This window comes from Otolemur garnettii, unplaced genomic scaffold (genome assembly GCF_000181295.1).
Source record: "Otolemur garnettii isolate 467f Iridium unplaced genomic scaffold, OtoGar3 scaffold00114, whole genome shotgun sequence".
Taxonomy (NCBI): domain Eukaryota; kingdom Metazoa; phylum Chordata; class Mammalia; order Primates; family Galagidae; genus Otolemur; species Otolemur garnettii.
The window spans coordinates 3,222,248-3,244,820 of record NW_003852509.1 but is presented as its reverse complement, the minus strand read 5'-3'; the positions used below and the strand labels follow the sequence as shown (position 1 = coordinate 3,244,820).

The 22,573-nt window shown below is 41.3% G+C and overlaps 1 protein-coding gene across 1 annotated transcript in view; it reads right to left on the bottom strand.

The window, feature by feature from the left end:
• The window catches only part of CSMD1 (CUB and Sushi multiple domains 1), a 1,810,668-nt gene that overhangs the window by 273,715 nt on the left and 1,514,380 nt on the right, over positions 1-22,573 (bottom strand). Inside the window, exons 24-26 of the mRNA XM_023517585.1 lie at positions 15,562-15,753; positions 14,986-15,112; positions 4,395-4,597 (exon numbers count right to left, since the gene is read on the bottom strand). Coding sequence (XP_023373353.1) covers positions 4,395-4,597; positions 14,986-15,112; positions 15,562-15,753 — 522 coding nt within the window. The remainder of the gene's footprint in view (positions 1-4,394; positions 4,598-14,985; positions 15,113-15,561; positions 15,754-22,573) is intronic.

Genomic DNA, 22,573 nt, shown 5'->3' with positions numbered 1-22,573 from the left:
TGAGCTCCCACAGTGGGCTAACTTCATCTCATGGGGAATGGATGGGTGATCTGAGCTCCCACAGTGGGCTAACTTCATCTCATGGGGAGTGGATGAGTGATCTGAGCTCCCAGAGTAGACTAACTTCATCTCATGGGGAGTGGATGGGTGATCTGAGCTCCCAGAGTAGACTAACTTCATCTCATGGGGAATGGATGGGTGATCTGAGCTCCCACAGTGGGCTAACTTTGTCTCATGGAGAGTGGATGGGTGATCTGAGCTCCCAGAGTATGCTAACTTCATCTCATGGGGAGTGGATGGGTGATCTGAGCTCCCAGAGTAGACTGACTTCATCTCATGGGGAGTGGATGGGTGATCTGAGCTCCCAGAGTAGACTGACTTCATCTCATGGGGAGTGGATGGCTGATCTGAGCTCCCACAGTGAGCTAACTTCATCTCATGGGGAGTGGATGGGTGATCTGAGCTCCCACAATAGACTAACTTCATCTCATGGGGAGTGGATGGGTGATCTGAGCTCCCAGAATAGGCTAACTTCAAATTACAGTGAGTGAATGGGTGATCCAAGGTGGCCTGCTGAGCTCTGGGCCTTGGACTGTCAAGGTATGTCTCTGGGTTGAGGCCTGAGATCTTCAGAGAGAATCATGGTGGGGTGGCTTCCTGTGGCTGCCCAGGTGAAATCTGTGCTACCTGACCTGAAGGGAGAGTGATTATCATGCCCATTGCAAGGATAGGACCAGGTCCTTTCCTGCCTCTCCCACCCTGAATTTATCACGGAGCTCCCTGGTAATCAAAACTGGGAAGAGGCTTCTATAAATAGACTGATATTGAACTTCCTATCATTGTGAGTGCAGGGGAGCCACCAACAGCATTGAATATATTTTGATTTTGTGTACTGTGGCTCTCTCCACACACACACACACACACACACACACTCACAAAGATACCCAAGAGTGGGGCACGTTTGTGGCCATTTCATTAGATTGCCAATGTTCTTTGTGGAATTGTGTTAGTTAGGGCCTGGCATGAGCAATATGGCACACTTCCTATAGGTCTGTTTGAGGCAGATTCTTTATAAAGGTGAGTTTGGGAATCCTGGTAAGAAGGGCAGCCACCTGGAAGGGTGTAGAAATCTGGAGATGTGTAGTGCGGTAGCTTAAGCAAAGCAGCGAGGTTTCATTGAGAGGCACAGCCTGCCCAGAGAACCTGCAGCAGGGAGCAGAGGCCCAGGACCCTGACCCACTCTCTCCCTGGAACGCCCCACTGGAAGACCTCTGAGAGGGCGGGGCTCACACGGGTTTGCCTCAAAGCCACAGAGAAGAGGGAGAGAGTGGATCTGAGTAGTGAAGGGAGGATAGAGTGGAGCTTTAAAAAATGCAAATGTCCACAGAAACCAGAACATGTCTTCATTTCGTAAATAAAGCAATAAGAGCAGAGAGAAAAGTTGCCTCTAAATCATGAGACAGCAAGATAAAAACCCAAATTTCCTGAGTCCCAGTCTAGGCTGTGCTTTTATATCTTTTTATTTATTTTTTTACTTTCAATAAACTTGTAAATGCAATCTCGTATAAACTCATTCATAATAAACCTCATAGTCAACATTGTAATTTCTCCCCTAAAATGATATTTTTCAAAGTCTATACTAGACTGGGGGATTTATTAACTAGTAATGGGTTGGGGGCATGGATCACATCCAAGTGTTCCATTAAACCATACACAATTACCAGCAGTCAATCATTTTTACCTACAGAAATGACAAGTTTATATGTTTCAAATTAATACACACAGAAAACTGAAGGAAATAAAATTAAGGAACTTTCATTTCTGTAGGAATTTTTATGGGTGTGTTTATGCTTATTGCTCCCTAAAAAAATAATATATTAATTAATTATACGAGGAGAAGAAAAATATCTGTACTCCTCAAATAAACATAATAAGGGTCTTATTCTTTAACTCAAATTAGGATGATGTCCTCGGAAAGGAAAGAATTAGGAAGAAAATATGGAAAAAGAGGGGATTTCTGGGTTTCCACAAGAGGTGTTTTTTAAGGGATGATTTAAAAAGGCCAGGAATAAAACTAAGCCTCCTTTTACACCATATAACCCAACAACATTGCTCCTGGGTGTTTACCCAGATGACTTGAAAACTTATGTCCTGTGCACAAACCTGGGCCCAGAAGCTCATAGAAGGTGTACACGTAATTGCCAAAATGTGGAAATATCTGAGATGTCCTTCAGTAAGTAAATGGATAAATAAACTGAGGTCCATCCAGGTAATAGAATATTATTCAGTACTCAAAAGAAATGATCCTTCAAGCCACGGAAAGACGTGGAGGAAGATTGATGCCTACCACCACGGGAGATGGACAGGAGGAGCACAGAGGTGCTCAGGGCAGTGGAAGGCTCCGAGTGACACTGCAATGGTGTCACTGCACAAGTCATGACATGTTTGTTCCAAACCATGGAAGGCATACCACCAAGAGTGAGCCCTAGGGAAACGATGCACTTTGGTGATAATGGTTCACCAACATGTCACAGATGGTGACAATGCCCCACTCTGGGGGTGTGTGGGGAGTAGACTGTGCACATGTCAGGGTGGGGGGCATAGAGGGACTCTCTGCAGTGGTCTCAATTTTACAGGAAATTCCTTCACCTTGGTTTTGTGGTGAACCTGTAACTACTCTAAAATATAAGATCTATAAAAAAATGTACCAGGAGAATATGGAATGGAAAGGGGAGATAAATGAACCTAGCCCATAACCTCGTAACCTTATCAACATTTTGTTTTGCCAAATAAGGACAATAAATCACAAATCTGCCATCTGATCTTGCCACCATTGCAAAGGGAATTTTATATCACAATAAAAAGAAAAGTGACATAATCAAAAGTGAAGGAATTTTTCCCCTCCAGGCAGGATAGCTAGAGCAAACTTAGTCTCGTATTTTTGCCACAGACCAGTGAAAATTGCACCACCATATAAGAATACTATTCCACAGCCACATGTTGCAAATGACGCTTCAAAACACAGTGAACAGAGGTAAAAAAAATCGTGCCGACTGTAACCTCAATTTTATTAGCAACCTTTTAAAGCATTAAATTGACCTAAGGCAATTTTCTTATGTAAATCCTAAATGTGGCTTGCCAGAGACCTGCCAAGAGATAAATTGAGTCTAAATGTGTTTGTGTGCAAATTTCACTTGTTTTACGACAATAGCCGCCCTTGTGTGCTACGAAATTATATGGCATCTCCACATGGTGCCATTTGAAGGGCACTAAGAGGTTGAACTTCCACAAAATATCTCCACTCTTCTTTCTCAGGAAACTATTCATTAAACGTGAGCTAGACAGTGAAGACAGAACTTATCTTTAGGAGATAATAGTTCAAGTGTGCAAATGTGATTTCACACTAATAATTCAGCAGAGGTTACTCTCTCTTATTAGCTGCTTGAAACCTTAGCCCCAAGGCGAGAAAAAATGCAGGAGGACACTTCTGCAAGGGAGGCGGAGGGTAGACAAATTAAAACACATCTGCTTAGCAGGCTGGTAGCAAGCACAGAGACCCCGTCACACAGGAGTCAGCCCAGGGTAACTGGGGAATGTGGAACCGAGACCAGCTTAGGAAGCAGCCGGAAGGTAAGTCTTACACCCAAGTAGAGACCCACATCTGTCTCGCAGGCAAGTTTATATATTTACAGATTAACTGAAACTTTTAAATGCATATTTTTTAATATATAACCGAGTAGATCCATGGCCTGTCCCCATCTATAATGAACCGAATTTCCTGACACTGTTGTTTTGCTTCTGACAGGGTTCAGGACACAACACTGCAAAATAAAGCCCAAGGGTTCCTCTCACCTCCTCCCGTCTTCCCCAAAGCAGGCCTTCCCCAAAGCAGGCCCCAAAGCAGGCCAGAAAGCGTTCCCTGAGCAGCTTGAGAAGCAGGTTATCAGCCCTCCCTCTAGAGGGCGCCCCTGTCCCTGCAGAGCAGGTGGAGATGCCAGCAGCCGGGGCAGACTGGCCTTGTGAGGCCCGGCCCCCACCATTAGATCACCCTCTGGTCCTCGCCTCACTGAGCATGACTGCTCATGAAAACAAGCAGCATTTCCTCTGTCTTTGGAGGACCACTTCTGAAGGCTTCCAGGTTATGCAAACTTATATCAAACACATTCATTTACACCTTTCTCAACTCCACAGGTCCTAGGAAAGCCTCAGCCATGAACCCAGGGATGGGGTAGAAAAGAAATTTCTTCTTCCCCATAATATACTCTTCACAAACTTCAAATTACACCCAACGAAGGTCACATCCACTTAAGGGGAGGCTTAAGAACAGGAATGGGTTCTATGTTTAGGACAAGACCTGATGCCAGGATGGAGCAGCAGCGGGCCCTGCCACCTACTTGAGAACTGGATGGAGAAGCCGGACTTGCTGATGAAGAAGTCGCTGTCGAACTGCAGGGTGAGCGAGTTGAAGGTGCTGTGAGTGTCCTCGGGCAGGGCAGAGCCGCTCCACTCCTTCAGAAGGATGTTGCTGTCCACGGGTCCATCCCACACCTTGAGGATGTCGTGGGCCGTCTCGGTGTCAAAGACGATGAAGTGGAGGCTGCAGGAGAGAGAGCAGCTCGTGGGTTTAATCAGGACGAGAGCGCGTCCCCCACCAAATTACAGCGTCAACAGACGCTCACTTAAGTTTCTCAAAACCCCGCCAAAATGTGTCTGGGTGTTGTTTGACAATTAAGGATGAGCAAATAGAAATTAAGTCACCTATCCAGATTAGAATATCTCACAAACTACCCAGTCTGTCCGGGATGCAGAGACAGAGCTGAGTAGATGCCCAGTTATCTATTTAAGGATGAAACAATTCCTTTAGAGACTACCCGAGCCTTTTATCACTCAAAGCTTCCTAGGGCAGACAAACCAAAGCAGGGTTTGACAAAGCTTTGTCTTAAGCCGACCAAAGTCAGCTTGTGTGCATGTCAGCAGTATTCTCAGAACACCCGGCTCGGAGGCGGCGCCCACACCAGGAAAGGAGCCTGCCAAGCGGGTCCTGCCACAAGACGATTTCTGCTTACGTCTCCATGGTCTGCTCTCAGTTGTACTTACCTCTAAAAATGTTTATTTTCAGGAAGAAATACCTTATTGGAGCTACCAACACAAAGGCAGAAACGTATAACATAAACTCTCCTCTTTGTAACATTTTCACACACGTCTATCAGGCTTATGATATTTCCCAAAGCAACTTAAAGACCGCTATGCCCCAGAAAACAAACGGTTAGAGGCAGCAACTCACATGCTGCCCTATTTATGGCAAATGAAACAAATAAAAGAGTTTAGCTAAAATATCAACAGAAATCTGCATTTCCTAAATGAGGTGGTTTATGTTTTTTAATTTGCTGTTTATGGTGCGTCAGTTGTTAGGGAGACGCAGTCACAGCGGATGACATAGGAGACGCTGCAACCAAGTCTCAATTGCTTTACTTTGCACATATGGATTTAAAGAAAACATTCACTTCACCTTGTGTAAGCACAAAATATGCAATTTTTTTATTAAATCATAGTTGTGTACATTAATACTATCATGGGGTACAGTGTGTTGTTTCCATATACAATTTGAAATACTTTCATCCACTGGCCAACACAGCCTTCATGTCATTCTCATAGTTGCTGTGTTAAGACATTTATATTCCACATTTAGAAAGATTCACATGTACCCTTATAGGATAAATCGTAGCCATAAAGAAAGATGGAGACTTTACCTCCTTCATGTTTACATGGATGGAACTGGAAAATATTCTTCTTAGCAAAGTATCTCAAGAATGGAAGAAAAAGTATCCAATGTACTCAACCCTATTATGAAACTAATTTTTAGCTACCATAGGAAAGCTATAACCCAATTTTAGACCAAGAATACAGGGAAAGGGAAGAGGGAGGGGAGGGGGGAGGATGGGTGGAGGGAAGGTGATTGCTGGGATCATGCCTATGATTTATCAAATATGCAAAATTTTTATATGTCCATAGAAAGATGGACATAGAAAGATAGAGAAAAGTGTAGAATGCAACAGGCATTTATTTATTGATATAGTTAACACCTTCACCTATTTGCTTCAGATCTTTTTTTAAAACCTAAAATCTCAACACAGCCATTCTTCCCCTCCACTTCACTAATTCATCTGTGTTTCTCTCATGCCCCCTCTGAAGTAGCCAGCGCTACCTTCATCTCTGTAATATTTTCATAATTTGCATGTGTGTACCTGCACGTGCAGACTTCATTCCCTAAACAACAGATACTCCAACTTGTGTGGGTAACAGTAACCACACAATAAATCTCATTTGCCTGCATGCACTTGAATCATTTTCCATTAGCTTTTCCATCCAATGGTGTGCGGGATCCTCCAGGCCAAACAATGTCAAGTTTCACTAATTTTCTTCAAAAGCAGTGAGGCAGTGGGGTAAGTGCTTTATTTTCGATACTCGACTGGAAGACAGTTTCCACTTCTTAGTTATGGTAAATGCTGTCTCAGTAGACAGGCTGGGGCCCTGATCCAAGGACCTTCCATCAAAAATGAGAATTACCACGCTGTTCTGCTTTTGAGTCTAATGACGCTTAGCCTCACGATAATGCACAAATGCCGTGTCCTGACAGCTCTACCAGGTTTGACGCCACCAGACTGTCACACACAGGAAGCTGATGGCTGTGGCACGGCACCCGTCTAAATTACAGCTCCCTGACTATTCTCGAGGCTGCTGGTCTTTCATGCCCACGAGGCTCCCTGCTGAGTGCCGCTCAACAGCCCCGCAGACGCTCAGTGTGCACCAGCAGGGCCCCACGCAGCTCCTGAGGACTGTGGTGGCCCCAGGAGACTGAGCAAAGGACCTGCCTTCCTGGAGTTTATGTTGTAATGAGGAGACGGAGAAGCAACAGCATCTGTAACGAGTAAGTAAAGAACACCAAGTGGAGCGTGTGGCAAACGCAATCCAAGAAGAGAGAATGAAGAGGAGCAGAAACGGAGCTTCAGGAGTCTGGAGGGGGCAGCGTGTGCAGAAAGGTGAAGGCCTGCTCTAAAAAAAGGCCTGTCAGTGAGCGGAGAGGAGCAGAGTCCCGAGGAGAGAAGGGTGCTAGTGACTCCACGTGACGGAAGACTCCAGCCTGGCAAGATGCCGCGTGCAGCCTGCACATTTGGGAACGTCCAGGGACCCAGTGTAGACACAGCAGGGAGAAGACTGAGAGGGAGGGCCGGGATCCGGGCAGAGCAGCTGCTGCGGACGGGGCAGTGGGGAGGCCTGGTCCAGGGAGCGCCGCACAGGCGGTTTCGAGGATTTCGTCTCTTACTGGGGCAATGTCTCAGCGCGGTACACAAGCCTGGAGAAAGAACCGTTAGCTCCTTACTGAAAGTCCTTCTTCTGTCGGACTAATCCAAGTTTGGCATTGGAGCGATGTCCCTGAGTTCCAAGTAGCTGGCTAAGTTAAAGAGATACCCTTGACTAAGAGATACCCTTAGTTCAGCCTTGACTCTGAGAACAACTACAAGACCTCAGTTCTAGTCTGGTGGACTAGAACTGAGAGTTTAGTTGTCTCACTTACATATTGAAGAACTTACTGTGTCTGCTCTGCTCACAGCAGCCCACCCGGGGCAAATGAGAGGTCGTGAACTTCCTGAGTAATCCACAGGAGAGGTGTGTGTGCTGAGAACAGCCTGGCGGTGCAAGAGCTGGGGGTGGGGTCAGATTCCCGGTGCATTTTGAAGAGAGAGAACAGGATGGTGCGAGGCCAAGGTGAGAAGGAGAGGAAGTGTCTGACTCAGACCCTAGAAAGGTGGGGGTTGCCATCAACCCAGCTGAGAAAGAGGCAGGAGAAAGTTTGCAGGATGGCAAAGACCAGCGAGTCTGCCTAGGACCTGTGGAGTTGAGACGTCAGCTGGACGTGTGTGGGGAGGGCATGGGGACAGCTGCCCGGAGCCGGAGTGCAAAAGGAAGTCCCCACGGAGGAAGAGGCGTGTATGGCTCCAGCAGACAAAGGGTTTAGGTCGGAGGCAAAGAGCAAAGAGAAGAAAAAGTCACTAAACACATAGATACATTCCAATGTCAAGAAGTCAAAATATGGTTCCGTGTCCATTGCTCGGTGAGTAGCATGCCAGCTACATACACCGAGGCTGGCCCTGGGCCTGCAAACAGCAGTGACAACTGCAACCAAAAAATAAGGGGAGGCTGAGCCAAGAGAACCACCTAAGCCCAGGACATGGAGGTTGCTGTGAACCGTGACACCACGGAACTCCACCAAGGGTGACAGTGGAGACCCTGTCTGCAAAAAAATAAATAAATAAACAAATATATATATATATGTCATAAATAAATTTAACAAAAAAAATATTTTGAAGAGGTTTTTCCTGAACAGACTGGTAAAGATTACAGAGTCTTCATCCAGTTTCAGAGTAAAGGTGGAAACATGACAACTTTGGACACTGTTGGTGGCCATTTACAGCCCTTTTAGAAGCAATTTGGTGACAGCTTTATAAAGATTCAAATGTGCTCACACAGCCAGTGCAGCTCTAGAAACTCATCCCGGAACGTACCTTAGTGGTGACATCCTGTGAGGATGGTCACGTTACTTATAACAATGCAAAAACTGCAAACTGTCCAAATATCCCCAAAGGGTACAGTTTGAACAACTTAGAACATTAAGGATTCTATTCAACTGCTAAATAGAAGGAGGTAGAATTACAAATACAGACACAAACATCTGGCCACATTTATGAACTGAAAACAAACTGCCAGAATAATATTAGAGAATGTTGCTATATTAATGAAAATAATTGAATAAATGTACAAATAAGTCAAATTTTACATATTTGTACTTGCATAGAAAATTATAAAAATATACATATTTTTAACTGTAATTATCTTTGATGTCTAGGATTACAGAAAACTACTTTTAGGAATTTTTCCATTGTGTATAGCTTTGTTATTTCAAAATAAAGAAAAATCAATAACCTTGAAAGCCAGGCCAAAAAACTTGAATTTATTCTGCGTATAATAAGCAATCAAAATAATTTTGTTTTTAAGTAGGTAAGTAAAATGACCAGTTTTGCTTAATAGAAAGACTTATATTCACACATGTGAAAATGGTCATACCATTTGAGCCAACAAAAGACTTTGCTAGGCATTTATCTTAAGGATTTAATTATCAATATAAGTTAAGATTTACTTATAGGACTACTTGCCATATCATCATATACATGCATAATATAAAAAATTAGAAATAGCATAAACAACCAACTGGAGAGATGATGTTTAATTACACAGGTCCACACCACAGACTAAGACATTTGTCAGCATGTTAACTTTGACGTCTAGTAATGAGGTTATATATATATATTTTTTTAACTGTTTCCAATCTCTCAGTCTCACTAGTTTTATAGATACGTAAAATAAGTTTCTAATAAAGAAAATAAAGCAAGTTCCTTGGAGTGGGAGCCCCAGATGACAGCCAGCACTCTCAGGGAGGTCAGTTAGGAGGCATGAAGAGGTCCGAAGCTCTGGCTGGGGAGGGCTGCAGAGATGGGCAGGTGGGCAGGGGTTGCATTTAGGGGCTTCTCATGTGAGAGGAAGGAAGACACTAATAGAAATGGTGGTGAGGGGTGAAAACAGGCCTGTGTGGACCGTATCAGTAACGAGGAATGTGGGGTATTTGGAGCATATTGTGAAGAGTTGACCACAGGGAGTTGGGAAAATAAGATATCTGGGAAGTCTGGATGAGCTCCCACTGCTGCACCTTTTGTGCTTTTCATATCCTGAATATCGGTAGAGGCATCATTAACGTGTTTCTCTGGAGCCCACTTCTGGGACGACTCCTTTTTCTCAGCGCCTATCCAGGATTCCTCTGAGGCACCTTGGCCGTCATTGTCAGCTCTCACAAAACTACATTTATTTGGGATGCAAATTTCACGTCCCAGGCTATCACTGCTCAGTTCTTCTCTACACTTCTATCTTCCTTATTCAACTCCATCTTCAGAAGATCCATTTTGCGAAGCATTAATTGAGTTTATCCTTGAAGGGCAAGAAAGCAAGAAGGCCGCTCACTCCGCCGTCTGTGCCTGAACTGTGGGCAGTGACCAGCCGACACTGCAAGACAGGTTGTGATTAGCCACTTACGACAACGCACCTCTGCTACTGACAGAGTGATCTGGCTAACAAAGAGCCAACAGAAAATCTGTCTCCTGTGTAATTCCTCATGGTTCACATGCCATGGCCACAGAAATGGGAGCTATGTGGGCTAAAGGCTCACGTTATTTAACTAAAGGGCGGTATCTGAGCCCTGCAAAGTGTGTGAGGTGAGCACTCCCCTTGGATTAATTATTTTCCCAGTTGCTGCTAAAGTGGGCAACACTCAGCAGCTGCTCCCGGGTTCAGGAGACCAGGAGGACCAATGATATTCAGGGGCAGGCTACATAGTTCTGCTGCTCACTTTGAATTCCACGACTGAAATTCTATTGGCTAGTAATTTCTTCACTTTATCTACCAAAGAAAAAAAAAATGGGACCTTAATCCGAATGCAGGAATTTGAGTTGCTCCAATCACTGACCAGCCCCACACCTGTCTGTCAGCTCTTCAAAACGTCCCGACCTGTATTCCAACCTCATGTACTGAGGCTCTAGGTGGAAACTAGGGATACACATGTAGTGAAGGGAGATCATTTGTTTGAAGTTTTCTCTTGATGATATTTCTTCCCAGGATCTCGAAGGCTGGCCATAAATGGATTAAAATTTTCCTGAATCTCCAAACCGCATCTCACACTAATCACTCTGTATCTTGGCTCTGACAGAAAGCAAATCCAGAAAAGCACCACCAGGGGGCGCTGTGATCAGCAAACCACCTGTTAACTTCCTTTAAAAGTCTGCTTAAAGTTGGACACCTTGATAAAGTTTTGATATGCCTATAATGCTTTGAATACAGCATGAGCTTATTAAAAAGAATTCCCTTCATCTATACTCCAAATTCAATTTCCTGTAAACAGTTAGGAGCAGAAATACATTCAAAGTGAGCTTTCCAGACAATTACACTTGCAGAAGAGCAATTCAAATTCAGGAACAATGTACACGTGTGATTATGAGAAACCCAGCCTACTAATGCCACTGGATGTTTATAACGATGTTACCTCTATTATATAAATCATAGCTGGGCTTAGTAAAAAATACACTGTGTCCCTTGGAGAAATGTTTACGTAACTCTTAACGGGGCTACATTTACTATAATGTGTTGTGATTAGACTTTTAATTAAATTTGGCTCAGGTAACGGCTTTACAGCATATATATTAAAATTACAAACCTCTTCCAGACCAAAATGCCCCATAATAGTAACTATTTGGGGGTATTCTGTTAGCACAAAATAGAGTCACAGAAATATATAATCAGAAATTTCTATGGGCTTCAGTAAAATAAAAGAAGTCTGATAAAAATTGGCCTGAAGTATTGAAACCACCCCTTTAATATGTTCCCAAATCCTACTGTTTATCCATTCCTTGAGAGTGAAAACATCTATCTTAACAAATCAGAGTATGAATTCATGATAATGAATTCCATTTATGTTTTAAAAAGTCAATACTTACATTAATCCCTGCAATCATGTTTATGAGGATGATGCATTCCTAATTTTAAAATAAACATTGTAGGTAATATTGACTGTGTTGCCAGTGATACAGCTAAGAGTAAGCTAGCAAGGAAATATGAAGGCTAAGACCAGATTCTATTTTTTTCAGAGTATTATTCTGATTTTGAGTCTACAATTATACAATATAATTATGTTATTTTCCAAACTATCATACTAAAATAATACATTTATGTTCTTAATGAAGAGCTGCTCAATAGCCAGAAATACTTTTGGGGTGAAGTTAAATTTCAATTGAGTAAATTAATTATAAATACTGATACTTTCCCCTTCCTAATTCTAATAAGGAACTCCTTCCTTTCTAAGCAGTTCATACCTTAAATTAAAAATATTATGTTCATAAAGTTGATAATGTATGTGGTAACAACCCAAATGCCCACCAACCCAGGAATGGATTAACAAACTGTGGTATATGTATACCATGGAATACTATTCAGTCATTAAAAAGATGATAGAGACTTTACATCTTTTGTATGAACCTGGATTGAATAGAAACTCATTCTTTTTAGTAAAATATCACAAGAATGAAGAAGCAAAAACCAATGTGCTCAATGCTAATATGAAGCGAGTAGGTGATCTAATTCCTGCTCACATAAAGGAAAAACTCAAATCAATTCACGGTGAGAGGTGTGGGAATAAGGGGATGGGGAGAGAGGAATAGGGAGGGACTTGGGTGTGCTCCCGCTTCACGGGCACAATGTATGTATAACTCTGGGGGTGGGACACAGTTATAAGAGGGACTCTACCTAACAAATGCAAGCATTGTAACCTAATTCTTTGTACCCTCAAATTAACCTGAAACAATAAGAAAAATTAAAACAATAAATTTGATAATGTATTTGAAAGATATGTATGATTAGAAAACTTTTCTAGAAAAACATATTGGCATATGCAACATATCTTTTCTTCAAATGCTAACTATCAAACATTAAAGTCAGTGCACATTACACAAGTTGTGCTTTTTGTATTACTTAAAAATCAGCATTTATTAATTTCTTTTCTCTTTTTTTATTAAGATATTAACAATGGAGTAAGTTCACCTGAGAAGAGTGAATCAACACTTGGTTTGCCTTCAGAGGAAGAAAGAGCCCCTTCTAATTCTGGGAGGGGGGGGATCACAAAGAAAATTGTAAGAAAAGCACAAAACTGAAATCTCCTCAAAGAAAATAAATTCTATGTAAAGTCATTTCGCTAACTGTAGATAATTTTTACAGTTTTTAAAAATCAAGAGCAGTGGAATGGTTTTTATATTACTCAAAGCAAGTGTTCGGGAATTCAAAGTTAAGAACTAGTATTTAATTTTATTTCTTTCAGAAGAAAAGTGACTTCATTGAGTTTCATGAGGAATATAGAATGTGAAATCCAGTTACTCAGATGCACTTCAGTATTGTCCCAATAGAGCAATAATTATCCAGTTAATCATTTATCTTGATAAAAGACACATAAAATTTTAAGAAAGTTATCATAAAATAATATGTGCTATGGCTTGAATGTCATCACCAAAATTCATGTTGAAATTTAATTGTCATTGTAACAATATTAAGAGGTGGTTATGCCCTCATAAAGGGATTAATGCCCTTATGGTGGGATTAGGTTAGTTACAGCATTAAACTGATGAAAAGAGAAGTTTGGCCCCATTTTCTCTGTCTCAAGTGTGTTTCTGGCCAGGTATGCCTTCTACCATGGAGTGACCCTTCCCAGATATTGGCATCATGTCCTTGGACTTTCCAGCCTCCAGAACCATTACCCAAACAAATATTCTTTATAAATTACCCAGTCTCTGTGTTACAGCAATAGAAATAAGAAAAGACCAATATGTTTTCATTATATACATGCCTTAAGTTTATTTTTAAAATTATTTTTGGCTCCCCATACATTATAAGAATCTTTCTTAAGAGTTTTTAAGTGGTAACAATGTGTGCCATGCTAATTCAACCCACTCCCAAGATGTTAACATGATTAAATTAAAAGTAAGGCACATGAATTTCAGAGGAGGTAGGTGTCATAAGATAAAAAGAATTATGGAATAGAGCATGCAGTTTTTCACTCAACTTCATCCCATTTTATTTTTGCTGAGTTATAGAGTTGCAGTACCATGAGTCTATGACAGCCATTTAATGAAAATCACTAAGTTTGAGGGGGTGTCTTCTGTGCATAAGGAAGAAAATCATCAGCTCCTGAATATTTTTATCTTTTGACTTCCCTAAGAAAGAAGCTTCTGGCTTTGACCTCTATTGTTTTTTAACTTTACATAAATAAAGGTAGACCTGAGCTATCTAAACAGATTAATTTGGTGTTTGGTGAGCCCAAGAGCAGGATTATGGCTGTTGGGGCCAGAGTTTTTAAAAAGTAAATTTTGTAGGGAGATTTAAAACAACAGCAATAAAAGAGTAAATTTAATTGAGAGAAAAAGAGATTTTTAGGAAGTATTGCCAAGGACTGTATAATCTCTTACTATTCAATAAAACTATAATTAAATAACTTATTTTAAGAATTACATTTTTCTTTATATTCTATACTTTTAAACACAACTATATTGTGAAGAACTTTAAAAATACCAGTTTTTGTTGGCTTAACTCAACAAAATAACTTAGAACTCATGATTAAAACAGATCACTTTTTTGTTTAATGTTGGCACCATTTCGTTCCATTTTTAATGATCTTTTAGACATTTTCTTAGCCTATGATCACACATTCCTCCCATCCCTGTATACAAGCTCCTTTTCAATATGACTTTCCTTCTCTGCTCATTGAGAGGTGGAGTCTACTTCTTCCTACCTTGACTCTTGCCTGGTTCATGTGACTTGATTTGGCAAATGGCACACTAGCAAGTGTAACACAGCAGAAGTTTGAAGTTGGTCATCTCTTGCTGCTAGAAATCTTCCACCCTGAGTAGCCTACTACAGGTGCACAAACCCAGCATGAAGGGGTTCCTCCTCTCCAAGCCCTCCCAGATGAGGCCCCCACTTCTAAGAAACCACCAAGCCCCAGCCAGCCTCATCCAGATCCATGAATATCTGGACGAGGCATGAAGTCATGCACAAATAAAGAGTTGTTGCCCAAGTCTCTAGATTTTGGGGGGACAGTCTGTTACACAGCAAAAGCTAACTGATACACTCATGTTCTTTTCATATTTATCATACATAGCTTAAAACAAAATTTCAAAGGACTTGCAAAGTAGACAAATGAACCAACCAAAAATTTTAGAACTTTACCTTTCCTTCTTCAGTGCAAAAAGCTTAATTATGGATAATCAATGTACTGCTACCTTTGCTACAAGAAAACAGGTCTCTACCCTCAAATCACTGAAATGGAAATAGTGCAGGTACCTAATTGTTTTCCCTGCATCTGCCTCTATAATCCAGGTGCAGTGGAGGTTGTTGTCATATGGAGCTGGGTAGCCAGGAGACAATATTCGTCCTGACGTGGCAGCATGGATCCGACCACCACATTCCGCTGCAAAAGACAGAGAGAGGAATGTCAACTCTGGGGATCACATGTTTCTATTAATTACTATCAAAAACTAAAGCCATCATGTCTGCACTGTATACACAGCAAAAAGACCACAATCATCTCTATCATGTCTCTTCTGTACTTCTACCCAACCATTATCTTAATGGAAAACAGGAATCCTCCATATGAAGTTGAAAGCATAAAACAATGAATGTTCATGTGATAATTTAACAATAACTCTATGCACATCATCTCCATAAAATAGCACCAGGAATTCTATTTTTCATACCTGAAATCTCATACCCACACATTCACACTCACATATATATATTAGAAATATGTAAAACCCACATTGGAAAGTGTGTTGAAATTCCAAAGTGGAGTGAGGAGATGTGCAGTGAGTGCCTGATGCCCTGCTCTGTGCAGCAGTCTGGACCTGCTCCTCCACTCACCTACGCACGAAGGCAGTGGCTTGTCCCATACTCTCCTATCCCCACTCAAACAGGTCAGGGTGTTGCTGCCGTGCATGGCGTACCCCGGGTTACAGCTGTAAAGAACCACGGTGTCAGTGAAGTGGCCCTCGTCACGGATCCTGTAGCCATAGTTAGGGATGCCTGGGTCCTCACACTTGACTAGATCAAAACCTGTAAGAGAGAAAGGAAGAGAAAGTAGAACTCTAGGTAGAATGGGTATTAAATCAGGGCTGGGATAAATTGGGTTGCTCTTTGTTCCTTGAAGGACAGGAAGAAATGAAAAGATTGAGAATTTACAAAAGGGAAAAGAAATCTCGGGCTTCACTGGGTTTATTTATTTGGTAACCATTTGTGAAGTCTCTTCTTTTTTTTTACACAGAGTTGTTCTCTGTTGCCCTGGGTAGAGTGCCATTACATCATAGCTCACAAAAACCTCAATTCTTGGGCGCAAGCTATCCTCTTGCCTCCACCTCCCAAGTAACTAGAATACAGGTGTCTGCCAACATGCCCAGATGATTTTTCTATTTTCAGTAGTGATGGGGTCTTGCTTTTGCTCAGGCTTGTCTAGAACTCCTGAGATCTGGGGGCCCATGTGCCTTGACCTCCCAGAGTGCTAGGATTACTGGCATGGGCCACCATGATAAGTCCATCTGTGATTTCTTGAGCTTCAATCATCTTATTTGTTCCTCTCTTTTTAAATAACCTTTTTCCAAAGATTTCCACATTGTCCACCACTTGGGTGAGCACACAGAGTCTGCAGTGACTCCTAAAGCCGTCCTGAACTGGAGCTTTGCTCCTCCCATTCCCTCTCTGTTGCAATCCCAGATGTCCAGGAGAGAAAGGCCACCCATGGGTGTCACCCACATGCCTGCTGGAATCTATAAGCTGGAGCTCATTCCTGCCACCCATGGCTACCACCCGTGTGCCTGGCAGGATCTGTAAGTCAGTGCTTATTCTTGGCCAAGAGCCACCCACCCTCCAGACAATGACCCCAACCTCCAGGATCTCAACTTCATGGGAAATTTTAAAAGTGATTCCTGCCCACAAGTAACTGTAGGCTGCTGAATTGCTTCTGGCCACGCTCCTGATGGCACACAGGTACCAGGCTCTCCAGCAACTCCGCATACAACAGAAACTCCAGAAATGAATCATTATAATGACCTCATCAAAATGAGCTCTTAAATGCAAAGAAATATATGATGGAAATGAAGACTGAGCTTCTGCAGCACTGCGAGCTGTATTTTGCTTTTATGGGAGGCAGTATTTTAGAGCCATCTGGGAAGACAGACTTACACTAACATATTTCTCTTCATATCAAGATGCAAATTTTGATGATTTTTAAAAGGAGGGCTGGAACCAGGAGGGGCCACATGGACTGTTTACTTCTATTTCTACCTAAATTTGAATTGTTTCTTTTTTTTCAAAAAAGACATTAAATTTTGAAATGAATATATAACTTTTCCCAAGTCTGTCTAAAGCTTGCATTCTGAGATGCCTCCCATGGAGGAAAATATATCCCTAAATTTACAACACAATTTTATTTCCTTTTTTTTATTTCAAATTAATATGAAGGTACAAATATTAGGCACATTGTTCTCATTTTCAGGGTAAAGTTCCATTTGCACAAGAGCCCCTCACCTAGGGGGCGTGTTATACACCCTCACAATGTGCACATTAGATGAGATCTGCCTCATGCCCCCCCCTTCTGCCAGTCGTCCTCTCCCGCCCCCTCCTGCCTCATTCTACCCCCATACTAGACTATATTTGTGTTTTATCATTCTTATGAGCATGTAATTGTTTACATGTTGATTTCATAATAGCATGGAGTACATTGGATATTTATTTTTCCATTCTCACGATAAGAAGACTGTATTTCAACTACAAATATATTTTACTAAGAAGAATGTATTTCAGCTCCATCCAGGTAAATGTAAAAGATGTAAAGTCTCCATCTTTTTAATGGCTGAATAGTGTCCCATAGCATATGATACCACAGTTTATTGATCCATTCATAGGTTGATGGGAATTTAGGTTGTGTGAAGTATGGAGTACCCTCAAAGATCTAAAAGTAGACTTTCTATTCCATCCTGCAATCCCATTACTAGGTATTTACCCAGAAGAACAAGAATCATTTTACCACAAAAACATGTACACTAGAATGTTTATTGAGGCCCAATTCATAATTGCCAAGTCATGGAAGCAACCTACGTGCCCATCACTATACAATTTTACCCTGTTGATCTGTAAATAATTAAGCTTGAGTTTTGCAATGTGGAATAAGGCAGAGAAAGCAGCATATATTTGATCGTTTAGAATCATTGCTAAGAAAATTTCCTTCTTTAATGTTTCCTTTTATAAAGCCTATGTCTTTACTGACTCTAAAATTTTGCAGTAACTCTGATCTATTTAAGAAACACAAATTATTTTGCTTTAAGATGGTCAAAATGCAAGAGCAGAAGACAGAATGATTTTGGTGCAAAACAAAAGGATATGTGGGTGTTCTAAATGGCCACCCAGGGGAGGCAGGAATGAAGGGACAAGGTTTCAGGACCACCCAAACACAATGCTTGATGGCACCAGTCTGACTGCCCAGGACACTGACAACCAGGGAGGAAACGGAGCCTTTATCTGTTCTATCATGTTTGACAAAAGCCACTGAGTTTCAGTGTCACAAAAGGCCTCACAGATTAGTTCTCTTTTTACAGAGAGGAAAAGAAACAGAAGCCTTTGCTGTTATCATCGCGTGTAGTTCCACCGGATCAGGTGTTTAGAAGTGACAGGTCTGCACAATGCTCCAGAAATCAACCCTGCCCCACAATGAGGACAGCTGCCAGCACACGGGGCAGGGGATGAGGAGGAGGCAGTTATGCTCACTGGCCACTCTGCAGGAGGACTCTGCCAGTAATAAGGATGTTTTATTCTTTTCAATTCAAATTAGGTATGGAAAGTATCAAAGCCCAGTGGAACATTAAAATTGGAAATATTAGACACAGAAAATCCAGGTATAAAATTCATAAACTCAAGAGTCCAGGGAGGGGGAGGAGGAGGGAGGATTGGTGTGCTCCCACCTCCCGGGCACAGTGTACAGATGTGTGGCTCCCCTCACGGATGTGGGACACGACTACAACAGGGGCTCTACCTAACAAATGCAAACATTGTAACCTAATGATTTGTACCCTTGCATTAATCTGAAACTTGAAAAAATGTAAAAAAGAATTAATTTATTTTTAAAAAGTGTCCAATATCTGTCCCTATTATTGGTACCACTGTAACTGGATCCTGAGTAGTACAATAAAAACTCTCTTTAAGGGGTGACATCCCTGCATGCTGACAGGGCCCTTCAGGTCCTGTCACTGCTGAGTGAGGCTGAGACTATCCCCAGGCCCACAGGACTTGGCACTCAGCACCCACGAGGCAACCGTGACCTACTCTTCTCCCCCTCCCAATTCATATCCAATGTGCTCTATGCTTCCTATATTTCAAGGGGCACCAGAAGTCTAGAATTTTTTTTAAGTTTATGAAAATGCCAGTTGCATGAATACATATTCGGAAGGTCCTGCATTACACTGCTGAATCTGAGTATAAACAACTTCCAAAGAACTAGACTATTTATTACATTTTTAAAATTGCATCCGAGCCTGGCATCATTTGCACTTGCCAGTGGTGGTGGAGGCTGTCATCAGACCCATCATGGGAACAAGTCGGTATCTGCTTTACAACACTTTAATGTAAGCATTGAAATGCACATACGTTTGCTGGGGATGATGACAACTGAACAAAGAGAAGGTTGAGGTAACTGCAGAGGCTCCTCAGTTTAACAAATGGGTCACATCCCAGTAAACTAAGGTGACCAGATTTTAACATTGGTAAAGTGGGACACCATTGAAGGGGGTGGAGCGGGGGTGGGGCAGGGCAGGGCCTGACAACAATGCAAACTTTGATAAATAGTTCTCAATAATCACTTCTCAACAATTATTTGTTATTATTACAGTTTAACATTATAAAATTAACAAAAATAATATAAAACTCATATCCTGGTGAAATAGCCACATGGCAGCTGAAAACCGTATATTCCCTTCCTGTTCTCCCGCCCATTCATGCATTCTTTCCAAAAATCAGAAAGATTTTTTAAAATGCTGCAGGACACGGGACAAATTGTTAAAAATTGGGACTGTCCTACAAAATGCAGGACGTCTGGTCACCTTACAGTAAACCCATCCTGAATTCAAATATCTTAGGTGGAAGTACAGTTAGGACCCCTGACCTGCTGAACCTTAGCCTGGCCCACCTCAAAGACGCTCAGAATACTTAGATTAGCCTACAGCCAGGCAAAATAATCCACTTTAAAATAACGAGTTGAATATCTCATGAACCTTACTGACCACTGTATTGAAAGAGAAAACCAAAATAGTCCTGTGGGCACTTGAAATACAGTTTCTACTGAAGGCGTTTTGTATCAGCATCATCCTAAAACTGAAGGATCATAAGTTGAGCAATCTTAACTTGCCAACAGGCTGTATTCATTTTGACAATAAATTATTTTCTGCTTGTACAGAAAAGTTTGTTATAATCCCCCTCCCCCTGTGGAGATGTATGCTTCTGCTGATAAAATAATGACCTGGCTTTCCTGTGAACTATTACTATGTCTTAGTAGTTCATAGATATTAGTTCTTAAAACATTATTCAGAATATGCACCTGTGTCCAGAGAAAATGACCTTAAACATCATCAAATAAGTTACCAAAGTCCTAAACTCCAAAAATATACTCATCCTAAAATCAGCTTTAAGAAACATTTTCCTCTGCCCCCAAACTTGTATTAAAGCCTTCTTCCAAGCAAGGTAAGAAGAAACATTATAAAACAAATAAACATTTATCAATAGAAATGTTTACTAAGCTTTATTTGGGTTGAGTTTTGTCAGAGAAATATTTTTAATTCTTTTTTTACTCAATCTCAAAAGGTTTTTCTTTGTTGTTGTTTGTTTGTTTTTTAACCGAATCTTCTCTAGCTGTCAAGTCAAGTATTTACAGTAGGGTTTTTGCTCTTAGAGGACCAGCTGTTGGTTCATCTACTGTGTTTCCAAAAGATCACTTAAATATTTGATGTTGTCATAAAATGCATTATTTTGTAAAAACTTAATTCCTGAATGCTTAACGCCTAGGCCTACCCAATTGCTTTTCATGAAATATATGTACCTTTCCATTGTGATAAAGTTGAAAAATCTATGGTCATTCTAGAATTCAGTTTTCTAGTCCTCGGTAGACTGGAGGGAGCTTTGCAGTCTCCAAGTTTCTTGTGTGATTTAATTGTCCATGCATAGATACCGGCAGAATTGTAGATGTGTAGAGCTAGATGTAGAATGGGAAGTCCCATTGACTGACAACTTGATAGGAGTAGAAAGAGCCCTTAGAAACCCAAGTCTTCTACTTCCCTGAACCAGCTGACTCCAGCATTTACACCACAACCTTATTACTTTACAGTTTATGTGTCTTCCAAGGTTTGGAAGGCATTAAGACTCTGACCTGGAGCTTCAGACTATCTGACTCCTGGACCTCACTCTGTCCATGACCATCAGGATGCAGCCTAGTCACTGCTTCTGTCTCCACAAATCACTCGAAACTCATGCCACTTGAGCCTCTTCTGCTTTATGTTTAAAGAGTAATATCTAGCCCATGTCTACTAAAAATGTCAACACTGTCACCGCCAGGGACACTATACCTCACAGCGCTGCACGGAAGACCCAGGCAGGATGTGGACTAAAGTGCTAGCTACAGGAGAGCCCTGAGCCCCCTCTGCAATGGCTATTTAAGGTTTTACACAACAGGTGTGGAGAGTTCAAGTAATGACCTCTGAGGGCTGCATGCGTAAGGATTGCCACATGCTAGTTCCTCACATGTTCCTTCCCCCACAACCCCCATGAAGGAGCACCAAGCATCAGTGTTTAACACATGCTCACTAGTGAGTGACCGATCTTATCTCATTCTGGAACACTGAGTTACTTGGGGGATTGCCCCTAAGTCACAAGACATTTCTAGGCTTGCCAGGAGACTGTCCTGTTCTCAGTGTTTCCTTCTAATGTGATAAGAATCAGTAACTGCCCTTGAAAGCATGGCATCTATGCCTCTACACAACACTGCCTTTAAATATCAGTCAAATACATTGATGTAATAGCAGAATTTTTAGATGACAATATAAAATTCTATGGTATTGATTCTATGCAGTTTCAGAAGAGAATTTTTCTATCATTTATTAAAAGAGAATTCAACTTTTTAAGGCACTGTATTTAAGTCAATATAGATATTTCCCTAATGCAGAAATATTTCAACTCTAATGTGAATTTGATAAACTTTTAAATGATTAGTCATACGACTAATGAGGAGTAATACCTTTAAACATATTTTTAAAGGATTCTTCTCTGTCTTGAAGCTTCTTTTCTTCAAGAAGTCGCTGTACAAATATGGGTTCTGTATTTTCTTTATGCTGCAGATGCTTTAAAAAAAAATATTTGTGGCAAAGCATCGACAGTAGTTACAATCAAAGCTTGAATTTATTTAGTAATTCTATTTCTATTTTCCAGTGATTTATTCTTAAGTAATATACGTTGCAAAAATGCTATGAACGAAATGTTCTAGTCAAAACAAGCTCCAAATAGCAGTCTGATGAAAATGACTATTCCTTATCTTTTGCAGCAATCACCCACTCTTAATATTTCTTTGGAATTAAATCCTCTATCTCTTCTAGGTCTAGCAAAATATTAGAGTTTTAAGAGACTTCCTCTCAACTTTCAAATATTTGGACTAGTTTTTGCCTTCCAAATGAAGCACTGTGTATAAAGAGAGCCTGCCCCAGGCCTAGTCCACTCTGCACAGATCTAGTGCCTCAGACCTAGTCCACTCTGCACAGACCTAGTGCCCCAGACCTAGTCTACTCTGCACAGACCTAGTCCACTCTGCAAAGATCTAGTGCCCCAGACCTAGTCCACTCTGCACAGA